This window comes from Artemia franciscana, chromosome 5, assembly GCF_032884065.1.
Source record: "Artemia franciscana chromosome 5, ASM3288406v1, whole genome shotgun sequence".
Classification (NCBI taxonomy): Eukaryota; Metazoa; Arthropoda; class Branchiopoda; order Anostraca; family Artemiidae; genus Artemia; species Artemia franciscana.
The window spans coordinates 14,040,129-14,058,847 of record NC_088867.1 but is presented as its reverse complement, the minus strand read 5'-3'; the positions used below and the strand labels follow the sequence as shown (position 1 = coordinate 14,058,847).

Here is an 18,719-nt window from a genome sequence, read left to right as displayed (position 1 = left end):
CTATGGTAGCATAGTTTCTAATAAACTTCGTTTGAATCATCAGCTACAAGCTAAATTATATAACTCGTATGCGCTCCCAAACTTTTTACCCCTTGCACCCTTTTGGCATACCTTTTCGCCAACGGAATTAAAGCAACTCCGACGAGTTCATTACCGGTATGTTAAATACCTTCTAGGCCTCCCCCTGGGCAAGTAATTCTTAGATCAATAGGAGATATGGTATCATTAACCCTAATGCTGCCATCATCAGATGCATTGAAACTTCCAATAACGGAATTAATGGACACCCATGGTGTTCCCTTTTAGAGCAATAAATGTATCACGTTTATTGTTTCTGTGTTTGTTATGTATACTGTGTGATTATTTGTTTAATTATTGTGCTTGTGTGCTCATTCTATGGATTTTAATTTTGTTTTATTTGTGCTTGCCTACGTGCTTGTACTATGTCTTCTTGTGCTTGTTATGTATACTCTGTGATTATTTGGTTAATTACTATGCTTGTGTGCTTACTCTATGAATTTTAATTTTGTTTTATTTGTCATTTTCTGTCTTTTTCTTTAGCCTTTTTCTTCTTTTTTCCTCTTATACTTCGTTCGTTGTTGTATTTACAAGGGGTTATAAATAAATTCAATTCAATAATAAATAAATGAAAGTTGACATGTCTAAGTATGTATATAGGAGTTGATTTTTGAAGACTGTGGCCAGAAATCGCACACAAATAGGATGATTTTTTCGGATATTTGGTATTAAAGGATGAATTGTAATGATCTCGTCATTTTACAGTTTTAGCCAAGCATATATGCCTAGATCAAAGAGCTAGAAATGACACGTCAAATCAATTGGAATTATGGACTCAAATTTAAAGAGCACAAGCCATACTTAATGAGGACTAGGTTTGCCATCTAAGATACAACATTCCGATTTTCGCTATTTCTCCAGTTGAATAGAAACAATGTTATTTACCTCTAACTTTTTACCTAGCTGTAATTTTAGGGTAGAATTTTAATCTGTGCATTAGTTGCTCAAAATTTTTTTATTTTCTTAGTTTGTATTTATTTTTTGTAAAAAGGAGTATTTGAATGTTGAGATAGAAAAGAGAGAAAAAGAACTAATATATCACTGAAACACATAAAGTCGCATTATTGAGAATCAGAGATGCTCCTAAACCATCAGCATCTGCAGATATTTTTTTTTTTTGTGAAGCAGGGAGGGGTTACGGACCAAATATCTTGCATAAAAAACAATATGTTGTTCAAAAATAAAATCAGGCGAGTTGAATTCACAAAACTGTGAAGAACATGGAATTTAAACAAGAATTGCATAAAATTATAGAGAAAGCACTGAAAATTATACAGTAAGGTGTCCCCCCTGCTTTACTTTTTTGTAGGTCATTTTTTAGACAGATCTTCCGCTACTGTTTCAAATGTTAGAAGGACAAGCAAACAAAGCAATACGTATTACATTGTCTCAGCATTACGAGAATAGGTTAAGCAAACCAATTACATTTATAAATAAACTGTAAATAATAGGCTAACCAATATTGATTTCCAGTAGAACTCAAATAGAAAAAAGTTAAAAGAAACTAAAAATTAGCAGCAATAAACACAATTTATAAATCTAAGGCCAATGCAGAAGACATCAATTACCTAATTTAGGCTACTGAAAATGGGAAGATTACCTCCTTTCAAATCATAGAAAAGATATTAGTTGGGTACTACTCATGTGAAGCAGACACACACAGATACTAGCCTTCGAGCCATCATACTCCTCCCCGGAAATATCAAGGTTTGACGGTGTCCCCGAAGATATTTGCCTACTCACTGTTTACTCTAAAATGAGACCACAAAGGTGGAACTTAGATTTCGTGAATTTCTGTTGTTTCTTCCACCTTGGACAAAAAACCAGTGTATTTTCCAGTTTCTAATGTTACAGTAAAACTGAAAGTACTGCACAGAAAGCTCTCAAACACAATAGGTGTCTATATTTCTCTGCATCACCACCTTATCAGTTGGAGTTGACCCAGCTCTAAATGGTTACTTGGGGAAATCTGGGGAAGGTTAACAGGAAGTGTCCATAAGCACATGATGGCTGGCCCCCAGCCCCCCATTGCACTTCCTGGCTGAAGGGCCATGAAACAGAGATCAGCCCCATGGGTAGGAACTGTGTAGTCTACTGCTATATTCTTTTCTTTTTACCTTTACCGCCTTATCAGGCTTTTGGAGTTGTGAGTTATTTTTTGTTCCTTTTTGTATCTCCTTGTCATTTTTTTATACTATTGCAATGCATGGTGAAAAATAATAATAATAATAACGCCTCTAGATGACTAACAAAAAAAAATATGAAAGAAATAGAGAAAACAAAAAGACAAAACCAAACACGGATAATTTTCAGTCAATGAATAAATGAAAAACAAAGCAGATATTTTGGCAAAGACCACTGCTAAGTCGTCCTCAATGCCAAAAAGTAAAATACATAAATATATGTTTTAAAAGACAAAACTAGCCTTCAGCATTGACCTTAACAGAAGCTAAAAAGTGACTGAACTTTAATGCAATGTATTCTTTAGCACAGACATTGAATTGTTTTTGTTTTTTTTTCAAAGCAGATATTTCAGCAAAGATCACTGCTAAGTCATCCTCAATGCCAAAAAGTAAAATACATAAATACATGTTTCAAAGGACATAACTAGCCTTCAGCAATGACCTTAACAGAAGCTAAAAAGTGACTGAACTTTAATGCAATGTATTCTTTAACACATACAATGAATTGTTTTTTGTTCAAAGCAGATATGTCGGCCAAGACCACTTCTAAGCTGTCCTCAATGCCAAAAAGTAAAATACATAAATATATGTTTTAAAAGACAAAACTAGCCTTCAGCAATGACCTTAACAGAAGCTAAAAAGTGACTGAACTTTAATGTAATGTATTCTTTAGCACAGACAATGAATTGTTTTTTGTTTTTTTGTCTTTTAGAATTGATATATTAGAGAACTTACCTTTGGTCTCTGACACTGTATTCTGTTCAGCTTTCTCTTAGCTTCCAAACCGGTCAAATGACAGACAATCTGAAATTAAACAGAGTTATTTATAATTCATGATAGCAATGTTAGAATAGAAAGTAATAGGTGAATACCAAATTATTCATTATATTTAAACTAATTGTAAGGACCTATATAATTTTTCTTTAATGCAATATTTGCACAAAAGCTTCTGCTGTGAATAGGGCGGGAGAGTATTTCTTAAGGGGGAGGGGTGTGAAAAACCGAAAGGTTACATTTTTGTAGTGATTCTTTTCAATTTTACTAGTAGGGAGGAGTAGATCTTTTAGATCAATCTTGGGTATCAGCCCTATATCTTCCCATGCAGGCCTATTTATCCGAAGTCAAAATTTTCCGATTGAAGTTGAATGAAGAAGGTACTTAAATATTTACTCTCAGGCAATGGACTATTTCATGTGCAATTGCATTTTAGGTCTTAAACTTTCTAAATAGGATAGTCACCATAAAAAACCTTTGATACAAAAATAGGCTTAGACAGAAATGGTAGTATCCATACCTACACATATAAGGAAAATGGCCTATAATTGTACAAGGTTGTGTTTACAACTCTAGTGGAAAATATCCTCATCCTGCCACTCTCCTAACTATGTAAAAAAATGCAGTGACTCTCCTTGACATTCAGGCTTTAGATATCACAGAAGTTGATATTCAGTGATAGATAGTGGCATTAGTGCACTTGTAAATATCAAATTTTGTTGCATAATTTCCATCAAGACAAAACTCTTTTTGGAGAGTTGACATTTAGGCTGGAGCTTATACCACAGGCATAGGGAAGTAGTTTGGACCATTGGTTCTTCCATGTATATTTTCATTTTGGCTTTACTAGCTCCTGTACTTCAGGCAATTACAAGGTAACATAGTAGCTCCAAGGATACTACCCTTTCAGACTGACAGTCTGACACTCTTATTGATGTGCAAAAGAGGAACAAGCTTCACTTGGTGAAGATAACAACCATTTCTTAATCTCTTTCACAAAACGGCCATAATTTCATTTTATCTGCTTTAGAAAGTAAAACCATTAGGGTATTGGATGTCTGAGTATTTGTGATGTTATTCAAATGAAAAATATTTTTTCTTTTTCCAAATTTAGTTAAAGACCTACACAAATTTCCCAAAGTCATGACCTATCTAGATCATTATTTCACATTGGAAAACAAGTAAACAACAATCACAGAGCCAAGCTCAGTCCCCTAAAATTTGTTAGAGTAATTTTTCAGCTGCAATGCATAGCAAGTATTCCAAAGCAATTAAGAATCCATAGTCACTACACAACTATTGAATGAGAATGTCATTCTCTAAAAGCTTAGAATCAACCGATCTGTCAACAAACAAATTGCGTTTTGAAACTCCTATTGATAATCATATCTCCTCCAAAACAAACAAAGCTAAAATTCATACTTGCTTAATAATTTTTCTTTCAATTTTCCTATAAAATCACTAAAATTTTCTATCTTCTTCATATCATTATCCAAGTCATTCTATAATTTTATACCCTTTATAATAAAAAAAAAAAAATGGACCTGACAGACACTGTAGGTGGCGCATAATAATAATTCTTACTCCCTAGTATTTTTGTTATGTATAATTTCCAGCTTAAAACTTTACAGCAGCTGGTTCACATCATACCTATACATAAACACTAATATAAATAATGATGAAGACCCACTGCCAGCAATATCCTAAGACCCCCATAAACTTCTTGAACAGATTCTCTTTCTGATTACTCTGATAGCCTTATTTTGAACAATTCGCACAGGATTATATAGGATCTAAGACAGCAAGTTGTGGAATACAGGTTTTTGCTAATGAGGATCTTGATTAGATAGGCTACCTTTGCGCCAGTAGGCATATGAATTTAATCTTTCATGTTACAAAGGAAAACATTTTGTGCAACAAGAAGGGTGCTCAGACTCCCAGTATTAATATAACAGGTGTAGTCCAGAAATTCTGGCAGGAACCAAGAGAGATCATAGATTAATTTCTACTCCCTCTCTCCCAACTTGTTCTATATTTCTCTGAATGCTTACAGAGAGTTATGAAATTTGGGCATAGAACCATGCTTTTCAATGCTTCAAGCACACTCCCCCTACCTAAACAAACTTCCATTAGTCCTCCTTGACAAAGGGTTATGCACAATTATAAACCGATGTACATAGTTTTATCAGCCCTTGAATTAATAAACTTACTTACATGAAGATTTAAAGCGGATGTCTATATCAACTGTCTGTACCAATGTTTTCTGACCTGGGAGGTGCTGATCAAAATCAAATGAAATTAAAACTATTGCAGTTGTGCCAAATACCTTAAGATACTTAACAATGTATTATAAAACTTACCTTACAAGTAGGAGAATATGAAGAAACTGATGTAGCTAGAGATGCACATTTAATTGCATATGTTTGATAGAGTAATATGACTGAAGATACATTATTTTACAAATGCATTCCTGGCAAAGCTGCCTCCAATAGAAATTTTAATATAATCAATAATTTTTGGAGGAGAGAGGCATGTTGTGGAATAATTATGTTTCAGCTTTGTGCAGACATCCCTCCAGGAATGTCACCTGGATTCCTCCAAGTGAATTTTAAATTATTCATATATTATTGTTAAAATAGAATCTTAGTTCAAGAACAGTTACTGACCTTGATTTCAAATTGAACAAATTGACCTCGATTTCATTTTGAACAATAATTATATTGAATGGAATAAGAGCAAATACTCAAGTTATATAATGCATACAAAAAATTTAAATTAGAATCCAATATTTTAATTCTTATCTTGAAAACCTGATAAAGACAAGAGAATTCAATATATCAACCTGAAGAAAAACAATAGAGAATTTTTTTTGCAAGACAGTAGAATTCTATATTTGAATGAATATTTCAACCCTGTGTCCAAGGGCTGTCCTCAGCAAAACATAAATATATAAAAGAAAAGACACTTACAATAAAACACAACTCAAAACTAAAATGAAAAATTTAAAACAGTCCCAGCATCCTTACTTTAGAAAAGCTCCACCAAGACTTCAGCAAAGTTCAATCAGGACTTCAGTGAAGTTTAACCAGGACTTCAGCAATATCAACCCAAAATAAAACTTTAGCAATCAAAACAAACATAAATTAATCTTAAAGAAAATTAAAAAAAAAGTTCTTTAAAGAAATGAAAGAGCCATATTAAAACTTAATATAAGCAGTAAAAGATCCAATACTTCAAACTTAAAACAACCAGATATTACTCTCAACAAATCAAAGAAATACAGAATGATTTAAAGAAAAAGATATTACTCAGAACATAAATATAGACACAGGACCAATTTTAAAAACAGAATAATTTTGATAAATGGAGAAAATGTGCCCGAATCAGCAACAGTATATTCCTTAGCAATCAAGTATATCAGAACTCAAATTGGTCTATACTATATTGTTGGTGCTCAATTAGGGATCCGTAAGTTTACAAGAAGTATTTTTTATAATTCTCTCAGGGTTTCGAAATATCCTGTTCTAGCTTAAATTGGCAAAATTAGCACTAGCTAACACAGATTTGAGTTTAACAACATACTAAAAAGTACTCCAAAAACGATTGTACATACAAATTTTAAAAAAGAAGCTTTCTTAAAAGAATTGTAATGTACTAAAGAAATAGTATTGACTAGCATATGCAAAAAAACAAGATTTTATTTTTGAAGGTTTTATGTGCAAAAATGTCTTTTGTAATATCAATCCAACTTTCAGCAATTGGAGAGTTCAAAAATTGTGTCTATAGTTATTGCCTCTATCTTATAGGCTTTCCATTTATTTTTAGATTTTCTTCCTGAACAATTCTAGTTGGAAGGAAACATCTTTAAAAAAAAAAGAATTAATACCACTAGATTCCTTATTTTGTTCTTTTCAAACATCCTACTTTTATTTCTGACAGGGCTCAAGGCACTTTATACCCCTGACGATCCTATATATAGCCCCAATCAGTGCTGCAACAAGTACTCCGAATTTTTACTTAAGTATCAAGTATTAAGTACTCATTAATTCTTTACTTAAATATCAAGTAATAAGTACTTTCCAAATTCTACATAAGTATCAAATATCAACTACTTGCCAAAATTGTACTTAAGTATTACTTCAAGTATTTATTCTATATGTATATATATATATATATATATATATATATATATATATATATATATATATATATATATATATATATATATATATATATATATATATATATGTATATATATATTTCTGATATCAAGCATATGCTATCTTTTTTAAAGCCATTCTGAAGGCTTCTTAGCCCCTTCCCTTGCCTATAAATTATCCCCTGTCATTCCTCTCTTGGAAATCTTAATCAAGAACCAGAATTTCCGTTTTATCGTTTTTAACCGTTTCCCTTGTTTGGCTGGTACACACCCAATGAAGTCCAAGAAAATAATCTTAACCAATTTTCAACAAAACGGATTGAAAGGAAAAGACTAACAAAACAATTAAGTGCAGTCAAAAAACTCTTGATTGGATCAGACATATCACATGATAGGATTAACGCAGTGCACGTAGAGTTGAACTTCTGGCGATTAGTGTTCAATCAAATCTGGCACGTTTGAAAAAATACAGGGTTATTCTAAAACATGTGAGAATGATGGAAAAAATATTGAAAGTATTATTTACAATTGTTTAGCTGGTACACACTCAATGAAGTCCAAAAAATAATCTGATCCAATTTTCAACACAACGGCTTGAAAGCAAAAGACTTTCAAAACAATTAAGTTCAGTCAAAAAACTTCTGATTGGATCAGGCAGATCATATGACAGGATTAATACAGTAGTAGTCAGGCACATAGAGTTGAACTTCTGGCGATTAGTGTTCTGTCAAATCTGACACCTTTGAAAAAATACAGGGTTATTCGGAAACATGTCAAAATACAGGGTTATTCTGACTTTTTTAATAAGAGAAATCAAAGCTCAATAAAAAGGAGCAGCAAAAATCCACACTTTTGGCAGCTAGCTGAAGGTCGCTGGCTCTCAGCGTGCTGAAAAAAAAGAAGAGTATGAAAATGAAGTCTTGATTCACACTTTGATGACATGTCTCGCCCTCGGCACCTTTACAATGAAACTGACTCAAGTTTTCAAGTTAAATTTCAGACATGCTAAGAAAATGTATGGCATCTATATCCTTTGGCTGGTTTTCACTCAAGCAAGACGCATGCTGTGTAGTCAATTCAGATGGTCAGTAAAACTCCCTACAAACATACATTATAAAATCACGGGCCTGCAGCAAGCCTGTTGATTCAGACGCATTCCATACGGCTGGTCAAACTGCAGAATGAATGAATGAATCAATGAATGAACTTTATTATCCATAAAAGTATAAAAAAAGCACAAAGTACGGCAAAAACAAAACGATAAACAGCAAGAAAAAAATTCAAACTAGCAAAAGACAACATGGACTAATTAAGCAATATCAATATAGAAAAAAGGCTGCAGAGGGTCGTAAGCGTGAATAAAGTAGATAGTCTTTTTACATAAATCATCACTGGAAGACCGAATCCAAGAAGGCATTTTTATTAAACCAAATCGAGCAATTATTTTTCTGTTTTGGTGCCATCTAGGAAGCCAGAGGAGGAATTTGCAATATCTGAAATAAGTCGCACGTAGAGTATGGGGATTTTTCTTACGAAACAGATGAGCCATGCCTGATAAAAACAAAAGCACAGGGGCGTAATAAACGTTATAAATCATGCGCAAACCATTGCGGTAGTAACGGCTTTTGTCTGGGGATATTTTTCCGTAAGCGGCGCGTAGTTTTTCACGGCTTGATTCACTAGGGATGAAAAGGTAGTGGAAAGTGTTGGACCGAAACACAGACCAAGCCAACCAACTAAAGAAGAACATGGCAGAATTGCAGTACCAACAACAAATGGAGCGACCGCATAAGGGCTATTAAAACAAATAAACTCGCATTTAGACGCATTAACTGACAATTCAAACTTATAGACTGTTCATTGGTTAATATAGTAAAATTGGAAAGCAATCCACGGCGAGTCCGGGCAGCAAGAACAACGTCGTCTGCATATGCAACACAAGACAAACCAATATTACCATAAGAAATAGAACTTTTAGGGGGACGCAGGCACGATGCAAGCACATATTTAAATATACTAAAAGACAATACGGCAGAAGCTGCAACCTATCTATTTCTAGCAGCAGTTTTCACATCGTGAAGTGGCAAAAACCATGAGACTAAGTCGAAAATCTTCTAAGAAAAAAAGAATAAAACAAGAGCTAAGAGCTCCTAAGGCACGTGACGAGGTCGGAAGAGCCAAGAGCTCATATGGCATGAGCTCTAGTAAAATTATAAGAATCAATAAATTAATTTAAAAGGTAAATCAGGGGCTTAATGCCGGTCGGCATTTCAAATAAGAGTTCTGAGACACAAGGTCCTTTTAAATATCAAAATTCATTAAGATCCGATCACTGAACTCGCAAGTTAAAAATACCTCATTTTTCCTCTCCCTTCAGCCCCTCCCCCAGATGGTTGAATCGGGGAATCAACTTTATCAAGTCAATTTGTGCAGGTCCCTGACACGCCTACCAATTTTCATTGTCCTAGCACGTCCAGAAGTAGCAAACTTGCCAAGGCACTGGAACCCCTAACTACCCCAAAGAGAGTGGATCCAGTCCGGTTTCGTCAATCACGTATCTACGACATTGGCTTATTCTACCCACCAAGTTTCATCCCGATCTCTCCACTCTAAGCGTTTTCCAAGATTTCCGGTTTTCCCCTCCAACTCTCCCCCCAATGTCACCAGAACTGATCGGGTTTTAAAATAAGAGATCTGAGACATGAGCTCCTTCTTAATATCAAATTCAAGAATACCTCACAAATGGTCACCAGCTCTTAAATTAAAAATACCCCAATTTTTATAGTTTTTCCCCCTACAATCCCCCAAAGAGAGCGAATCCATTTCAGTTATGTCAATCACGTATCTAGGACTTGTGCTTATTCTTCCCACCAAGTTTCATCATGATCACTCCACTCTAAGCATTTTCAAGATTTCCGTCCCCCCCCCCCAAATGACATTGGATCCGGTCAGCATTTAAAACATGAGATCTGAGTTACGAGGTCCTTCTAAATATAAAATTTCATCCGATGAAATTCAAGAAGATCTGATCACTCCTTTGTAAGTTAAAAATACCTCATTTTTTCCAATTTTTCAGAATTAACCCTTCCCCCAACTCCCCAAAAGAGAGTGAATTCGTTCTGTTTATGTCAATCATGTATCTAGGACTTGCGCTTATTTTTCCCACTAAGTTTCATCCCAATCCCTCAACTCTAAGCATTTTCCAAGATTTTAGGTTTCCCCCTCCAATGTCACCTGATCCGGTAGGAATTTAAAATAAGAGCTCTGAGACATGATATCCTTCTAAATATCAAATTTAATTAAGATCCGATCTAGTTTTTGTCCTCCCACTCCTCCCCCCCCCCCAGATGGTCGAATTGGGGAAACAAGTATTTCAAATTTAATCTGGTCTGGTCCTTGATACGCCTGCCAAATTTCACTGTCCTAGCTTATCTGGAAGTGCCTAAACTAGCAAGACCAGGACTGACAGACCGACAGAATTTGCGATAACTGTATGTCACTTGGTAAATACCAAGTGCCATACAAAATAATTTTTCTCTGGGGATGGAATATTTGGTTGATGGTTGGCTTCAATTTGACTTATTTTGGAAAAGGGCTATTTCCAGGCTTTGGGCAAGCCATGGGTGGAAGTAGTTGTAGGCCCTACTAAACTGAAGGAAAACTTGACTTTCTTAAAACTTGAAACCCTCTCTCCTCGCCCTATTTTAGACAGGGCTTGTGATATCAGAGCTCGATATGAGCCCTGATCCTAGTCATCTTTGGTCTAGCTTTCATTTGGATCTGTTGCTCCATTTGCAAGTTATACAAAATTAAACCAAAAGCATTCAGCACTTAAAACCCACTCCCCCTCGTTCTATTTGAGCTAGGGTTTTCATCTCAAAACGTGATGCCTGTCAGGGTCTTAGGCACCTTTGGTTCACTCTTCACTGAGATCCATCAATCTCTCGCAAGTTACACTGAATTAAATGAAAAACTCAACTTTTTTTAGCACTTATAGCCCCCTCCCCCCAATTAAGCTAGGGTCTTCAACTCCAAACATTATGTGTCTTATGGTTTTGGCATCTTTGGCTTGACTTTCATTGAGATCCATTACTTCATTTGCAAGTTAAACTGAGTCAAACAAAAAACTAGTACTTCAAGTAAGCCATTTAAGTGATGTTTTTATTCAATATTGTAATCAGTCCCTTGCAAGTACCTCCATTTGCAAGTTACAGTGAACTAAATGAAAAACTCGAATTTATTTAACACTTAAAGCCCCATTGCCCTATTTAATTTCAATCGAAATAGTTCAATTTTAATACAAATCTGACTAGCAGTTCTCCTGCTATACTTGATTGCACAGACGGGCGGATAGACTGACAGATCTCAAAAACCTATCTTGGTGGATATTGTCCATTATCCAAATAGGTGATGATGCCTGGATGATGATATGCCATTGTTTTCTATTTTTGGATCCAATGAGCCAACATGGCTACCTAAGATGTTGTAAAATCCGTCTATCCGTCCGTCTGTGTAATCACGTATAGGGGGAGAACTGCTGGTTGGATTTGGATGAAAATTTTGATGACCAGATTTGGTTCAAAGGATCATGAGACACATCAAGTTGAAAGATGAAGACCCTAGCTTAAATAAAACAGGGGGGAGAGGGCTTTACCTGCTAATAACAGTTTTTAGTTTAATTCAGAGTAACTTGCGACTAAAGTAATGGATCTGTATGAAAGTTGAACCAAACAGGCCTAAGACTATAACACATTTCAAGTTTTGAGATAAAGACCCTAGCTCAAATTTAACAAAGGGGAGTTGGTTTTAATTCTTGAAAAATTTAAGTTTTCTGTTTAATTTAGTATAACTGGCAAATGGAGAAACGGATCCAAATGAAAACTAGACCAAAGATGCCTAAGATCTGGTTCAAGTTTTGGTATCACAAACCCTATATAAAATAGGGCGAGGGGGATAGGGTTTCAAGTCTTAAGAAAGTTGAGTTTTTGTTTAATTTAGTAGGGCCTATAACTTATGAATGGAGTGACAAATCTGAAGTCAGATTCTTTTGAATACCTGAATTTGCTGGAACAAATTTGACAAAATACCACTGCATTGGATCCAGATAGAATTCCCTAGACTTGTTTATTGCAGACAAAATTTAGATGGGCAAAGATTCATAGCTTCAGTAGTTTTACCAATAATATGGTCCTGAAGATGATGAAATGGTAGAAATCTGGTTCAGTTGACAAGATGACAAAACTTAAACACTAATGTCAGAAATATAAGCCCAAATGGACTACAGTATGCAACGTTTAGCACAAAACAAGGGATTTTAGCTCACTGTCGACCAGTGAACTGTGAAATAATTTCAATTTTCTTTGTTATGTAACTTTTAAACAAAAATTGAACCAAGTGTTAATCATACTATATTTTTTTTTCATCAAAAACAAATACCTTATTTCATATCCAAAAATAGAGCATGGAGCTATATCTGAGTTTACTCTAAATCTAAAGGGTGATATTTTCATGTACATTGCCAAAGCACACACACAAAAGCTATATCTGAGTTTGCTCTAAATATAAAGGTGATGTTTTCTTGTACATTGCCAAAGAACACACACACAAAATTTTCATGTCAAAGGTAAAGTATTTAAAAAACAAGTACATTAAAAGTATGTCAAGTAATAAGTATTTTGTAATCTTACTTAAGTATCAAGTAATAAGTACACCCTAGTTTTTACTTAAGTACAAGTACAAGTAATGGAAAATTTTACTTAAGTAGTACTTCAAGTAAGTGACAGCACTGGCCCCAATAGTATATTTCTTTTTGTTTTTCATATCATAATGTGATGTATAGCAGGTAGCTTTTGTCTTGACTCAACAAAATCTGGTTTTGTCTAAGTGATTACAATGCAAAACTGCTTTAAACGATTTTAAAATGTTGACAACAGTGGATACCTGATTAACAGAAAAATGCTGCACGTTATAAAGCATTGTTTTCATTTAGTGTTGTATATATAGTGGGTTATACCTTGGACCATTAGAAGGGGGGAGGGTTGCACAACATCTTAATATAGTAAAAGTAGTAGCATCTGACTACTGTTTTTATGTTGTTGTTTTTTTATATAAAAAAGAAGTCATTATCCTGACAATGCACCCCTCCTCCAGACAGTCCTATTTCCTATAAATTGTGTCACCTCATCAATTCAACAGCAAGATGTTCTACAGTAGGATGCAGTCCACCTTATCTTGCTGTAAATGCAATTTAAGGCATGGATATACCAAATTAAAGAAAATACCAAAACAATGAAATAATGAATTTAAGCAAGCAGCATGTTTCTATCAATCACATTATCAAATTTTGTCCCCTGTTATCTACAATTTTATGCCATTTAAGTGATGTTTTTATTCAATATTGTAATCAGTCCCTTAGGCAAAACCAGATTTCTTTGAGTCTAGACAGAAACCATCCACTATATGCATCAAGTGGTGAAAAAAGGCATCAAAGAAATATATTCTTGTGGCTAGGGTATATATGGGACATATGGGACCATAACAGGCATTGAAGAAGCACATGAAACAAGCAATCTAATGGCACTAATTTGATTTTATTAAAGTGTCTCTTTTAGACTGTATCCTTTCCTCCAGTGTTACTAATAATTTTAGAGCAAAAAACTAGTAATCTCATGGTAACTACTTTTAATTTTAAGATGCCTAACAAATTATTGTAAGATACCCAGTAGTCAGCTTGCTAATCCACAATTTAACACCCAAATCATTATAAAATCTCTACCATGCCATGTAGAAAACTGATTGTTTCATCATTGGATATGTCAAAACCTTTAAAAAACATGTGATTAGTTTCAATATTTTAACCATGTACAATACTGACAAATTCAAATATACTGATAGACAATAGAGGAGCCTAATCCTGGCCACACATTTAAAGCTCGAGCCTAATCCTAGAAAATGGTGTCTAATCCTTGACACAGGGTCTTAAAGTTAGAACAACATATCTGAATCAGAGACACAGACAATCTTATCTTAATTAACAACTCAGAACAAAATGAGTTCCAATATTGGGTCTGTTTAAAAAAATATAAAAATTAGGAGGGTTGTGGCTGTGTTTACAGCCCAGTGAAACACATTACAGCTAGGAGAAAATTAGGATAGATGTTATTTAAGCCCACTTGGTAACAGCAACCACAAATAGGTATGATCAAGAGGATTATTCTTCTTTGGTTTAAAGTAGATACTGCTGCACAACTTCAAGTTTTGACACAGTATGTGAGTTGGTTAGGCATGACAAGCAGCTTCTTTATATGTGCATATATGTTAATCACTATTTATGGGACAGACAATGGGTAGTTCTAGTTATGTCTTGAAGGGTTGGCTTACAAATCTTTGTTGAGTCTCCTTTTTAAAGTTTAGCTGATGTTAAAGATATGGTTTCCTCACTTATACAGCTCTAGTCATTGATGACCCTTTGGTTAAAATTAAGTTAAGGCTTGGAAAGCTTCTTAGAGTGACGTTGTGTTTGTTGTTCTTCAGGTACTTAAGTAAATAACTTTTTTGGGGGTTATTCAACATATTTGTACATGAGTAGCATGTCACTTTGATTGTATTGAAAAGTCAAAGAAGGGAGTTTTAGGGTAGACAGCCTTTTGCTGTATGATTTCTCACCAAGTCCAGAGATGTAGTTAATGGCCATTATTTACACATCTTCAATCAGCTGTATATCACTTTTGAAAAAAAGGAACAGCAAGGTAGGTACCAAAGTCAAGAACTGGTCTCATAATTGCATTAAATAGTTTCAAGAAGATTCCATGTGATTTGCTAGTAATTGTTCCTTTAATAAGTCCAAGGCTCAAACTGTCTCTAGAAAACAGTTTGTGCAGAGTGTGTGTGGAACTCTAGTAGGTTATCTATGATGACTTCCAGGTCTTTACCACTAGTGCAAATTGGGAGAGCAATGGGGTATGTCTGATTATTATTCTTAGTATATTTTGCACTGAGAATTATTGTGACCAAAATGTTTGGTGGTGACATATTAAAAGAGAGAAGCCAGCTTTTGGCAATCAAGGTCAAATTAAATGGATGATTTGTTGTGAAGGCTAGACCTAATAGCCTAGTTTAGAAACATTAGTGCAAAGGGTGAAGTGGTTTCTGATTTTGGGTATCATATCATTAATATGAAGAAGAAACAATGTGAGTCTAAGAATAGTTCCCTGGAGAACACCACTTAGGATTTTACAGGGCTGTAAGTATACACATTTGCCAGCTGTTGTGAAGAGTTGTACTGTCTGGGATCTAGACCTATTAGCCAGGAAGGCCATTAGCCAATCTACTAGGCAAATTCATGATTGATTCCTGTAGTTGTAAACTTAGAACTAAGCCAATCATGTTGAATCTTGTCAAATACTTTGGTTAGGTTTAATCCATGACAAGTATTGTGCAGCAGAATAATTATATTTAAATAGGACAGGATGTAGAGGTAACTTTTATTTAAATTCAAATATTAGAAAATCAGATGGTTCACAAGTTTATAGCAGAGTCAGCTGATTCTAACTGGTCTAACCCTAAATCATCAGCCAATCACAGCTGTCATAATAATCAACTAGAATTTTATCAAGACATTTTAAATCAGAATGTTCAACCATGATTTGGCACTGGCCAAGGACTGGAGATCTTTCCCTACCTTCACAAGTGGCCAATCACTATACTGAGAGCCAAGCCTTTTTTGGAGCCTCAAAGCTAGAATGTCACCCTTCTAAACCTTAGAATAAAAAAGAAATATAAGTTTGAAAATACCGTCATAGGTGTACCCTGGGCCATGGATTCATTCTTGAAATTTGATTTACTTGGCTCAGTTACTTTCTAGGACATCCAAAGGACCCTTAACTAGAACTTCACTTAGCCTACAGAGTCTTTTTTCTTTTCCATACTATGATCACTAGCCTAGATCTTGGACCTATTTTGTAGGGAAGAACTTACAAGGATGTATAGAAAAACAAAGTCATATCTATTCATGTCATATTAGATGTCACTCAAATTCTTATTTTGGCTTTATTTTTTATTTTCATAATTTTTGCTAAATGTTCTGCATCGCCAGGTCTAACCATTTTTGCCAATGAGCCACGTAGATTCAAATCGGCTGAAATTAAAATTATGTCCTCTTCCGTTTCTAAAAATCTGCTCAAATGTTCATTTTGTCTCTATACTAAATTACATAAAGCAAATCTTATTCTGTAATGGTTATTCCAATAATCTTATTATTCAAATTGTATAAGTAAGATTGAAAATTTAATAAAAAGTAATAAGCCCATCTCTTATTCTCTAATCAATAATACGAAAGAAAATAAAAAAAATTACAGTATTATCACACATCCCCAGGCTCAGCGATAAACTTGGAAAAGTTTCAAAGAAATATGATCAAACGGATAATTATTTAGGTGGTTGTTTCCTTCAAAAATGAGTTTATTCTTAAAAAAAATTCTAACCCTGAGAACGATAGAAATGATCTTATTACTGAAAGTAACATATATAGATTCTTGTATTCATGCAAACAATTTTAAATTGGTTTAACTTGTCAACGGTTGAGCAATAGAGTAAGCGAACAAAAGAATAATCTTTAAATTATAAAAATAGAAATGACGATTGTGGTCCTGCTTCAGCCCTTCGCAGCTTTGATCATCCAAATCACGCAGTATTTCTGACGAGATATTCTCAAATATCTATATTAAGTCGTTTATCATAATCTTTTATAGAGTCAGCTTAGATAACAATAATACATACATTAAGACACAGCATGAAAAAGAGATACTGGAAATTTTTTTTGTATTACTGGCAGTATAAATTCCTTCTCATTTTAAACAAGATCAAATGGACAAATTAAATACATATCAAATCATTAAACAGATTGCAATAGTTGCTTGGGAATGAATTCCTACACAATATAATTTTTAAATGATTTTTTCTTTTTTAACAATTACTTCTCTGGTTCTTTATAGTTCACTTTAAAATATTGGTTTTTTACATATAAAAAAATTTTCTTCTTTCTTTTTTATTTAGACCGAGGACAGCATGTTAGAGATCTAAGCCGAAAAACTTTTTAGTATATCTTTCTTTCACTTGCTGGAAATCGCTATCGTTTGGCTTCTTTTTATCTTTTGATTCCTTTGTTTTTTGTTGGACGTCAAGGAAAATTGGACTTTTTAAAGATGTTTACTGTCATTTGTTTTGAACTTATTTTTGCTGATTTTCTAATCGCGTATCTATTTTTGAATTCGGCACACGCTACGTCCTAAGACTGCACAACTGCATTAGAAGTAGAATGTCTGTTGACATGACAAGGAATTTTGCCGTCATTTAATTTTTGTCAACACGACTAGTGTTTGATTCAGAAAACGTAACATGCTGACATATTTTCTTCTCTTGATGATTGGAGAAAATATCTGTTGTTTTACCGGCGAGGAAATTATAAATTCAAGCAGCAAATACAAAATTGAAAAGATAATTGGTCCCATTTATAAAAAGGAAAAATGACCTTTTTGTGTCGAAGAATGTTTAAGAGTAATAAAAGCATTTAATTAACTGAATATTAGCTGACAGTTGGTTAATTTAGTATTAAATAGGCTTACAGTAATATCAGTTCAAACTATTGCCAAATTCACATAGCGTTCACTATGCTATTCCAAGCCGAGAATAAAGGTATAACTCAAACGCTAATGACAAATATATTAAATCGATGTTGACTTTGTAAAGTTAATTAAATAAAAAAAAACTAATTTTTTTAGCTGAAAGTAAGGAGCGACATTAAAACTTAAAACGAACAGAAATTACTCCGTATATGAAATGGGTTGTCCCCTCTGCAATCCCTCGCTCTTTACGCTAAAGCTTTAAATTGTTTTAAAAAGTAGAATTGTGGCAAAAAGTCAAACTTTAGCGTAAAGAGCGAGGGATTGCAGAGGGGACAACCCATTTCATATACGGAGTAATTTCTGTTCGTTTTAAGTTTTAATGTCGCTCCTTACTTTCAGCTAAAAAAATTAGTTTTTTTTATTTAATTTCTGAACGTTTTTGAATTAATGCATGTTTGGTTTTGGCTCTCCACACATAAATTATTAAAATGAAATTTGCATATTAATTCCTTTTTTGGCTAAATGGCTTTCTCTTAGTTTTGATCAGACGATTTTGAGAAATAAGGGGTGAGGAAGGAGGCCTAGTTGCCCTGTAATTTTTCGGTTACTTAAAAAGGCAACTAGAACTTTTAATTTTAACGAACGTTTTTATTAGTAAAAAATATGCGTAACTTAAGAATTAACTTACGTAACAAACTTTCATAGCCTTATATTTTTATTATGTATACGAGGGGGTTTGTACCCTCGTTAATAGCTCTCTACACTAAATCGTAAGTTTTGTCCCAATTCTTTAAGAATGACCCCTGAATCAGAAAGGCCGTAGAATAAATAGATGAAATTACTAAAAATACTTTAGTATAAAGAGCAAGGTATTTATCTCCTCCTAAATACCTCGCTCTTTAT

General features: G+C 34.0%; 1 protein-coding gene across 2 annotated transcripts in view; it reads right to left on the bottom strand.

Moving 5' to 3' along the window:
* LOC136027005 (metalloprotease TIKI1-like) overlaps nt 1–16,279 on the bottom strand; it is a 43,931-nt gene extending 27,652 nt beyond the window's left edge. Inside the window, exons 1-2 of one of the 2 annotated variants that reach the window (XM_065703896.1) lie at nt 16,171–16,279; nt 2,997–3,065 (exon numbers count right to left, since the gene is read on the bottom strand). In XM_065703896.1, the coding sequence (XP_065559968.1) occupies nt 2,997–3,065; nt 16,171–16,206 (105 nt within the window). In that variant the 5' untranslated portion in view covers nt 16,207–16,279. Of the gene's footprint in view, nt 1–2,996; nt 3,066–15,987; nt 16,140–16,170 lie in introns of those variants that run through there. The other variant, XM_065703897.1, reaches the window with a different exon arrangement.
* Nucleotides 16,280–18,719: the final 2,440 nt, after the last annotated feature.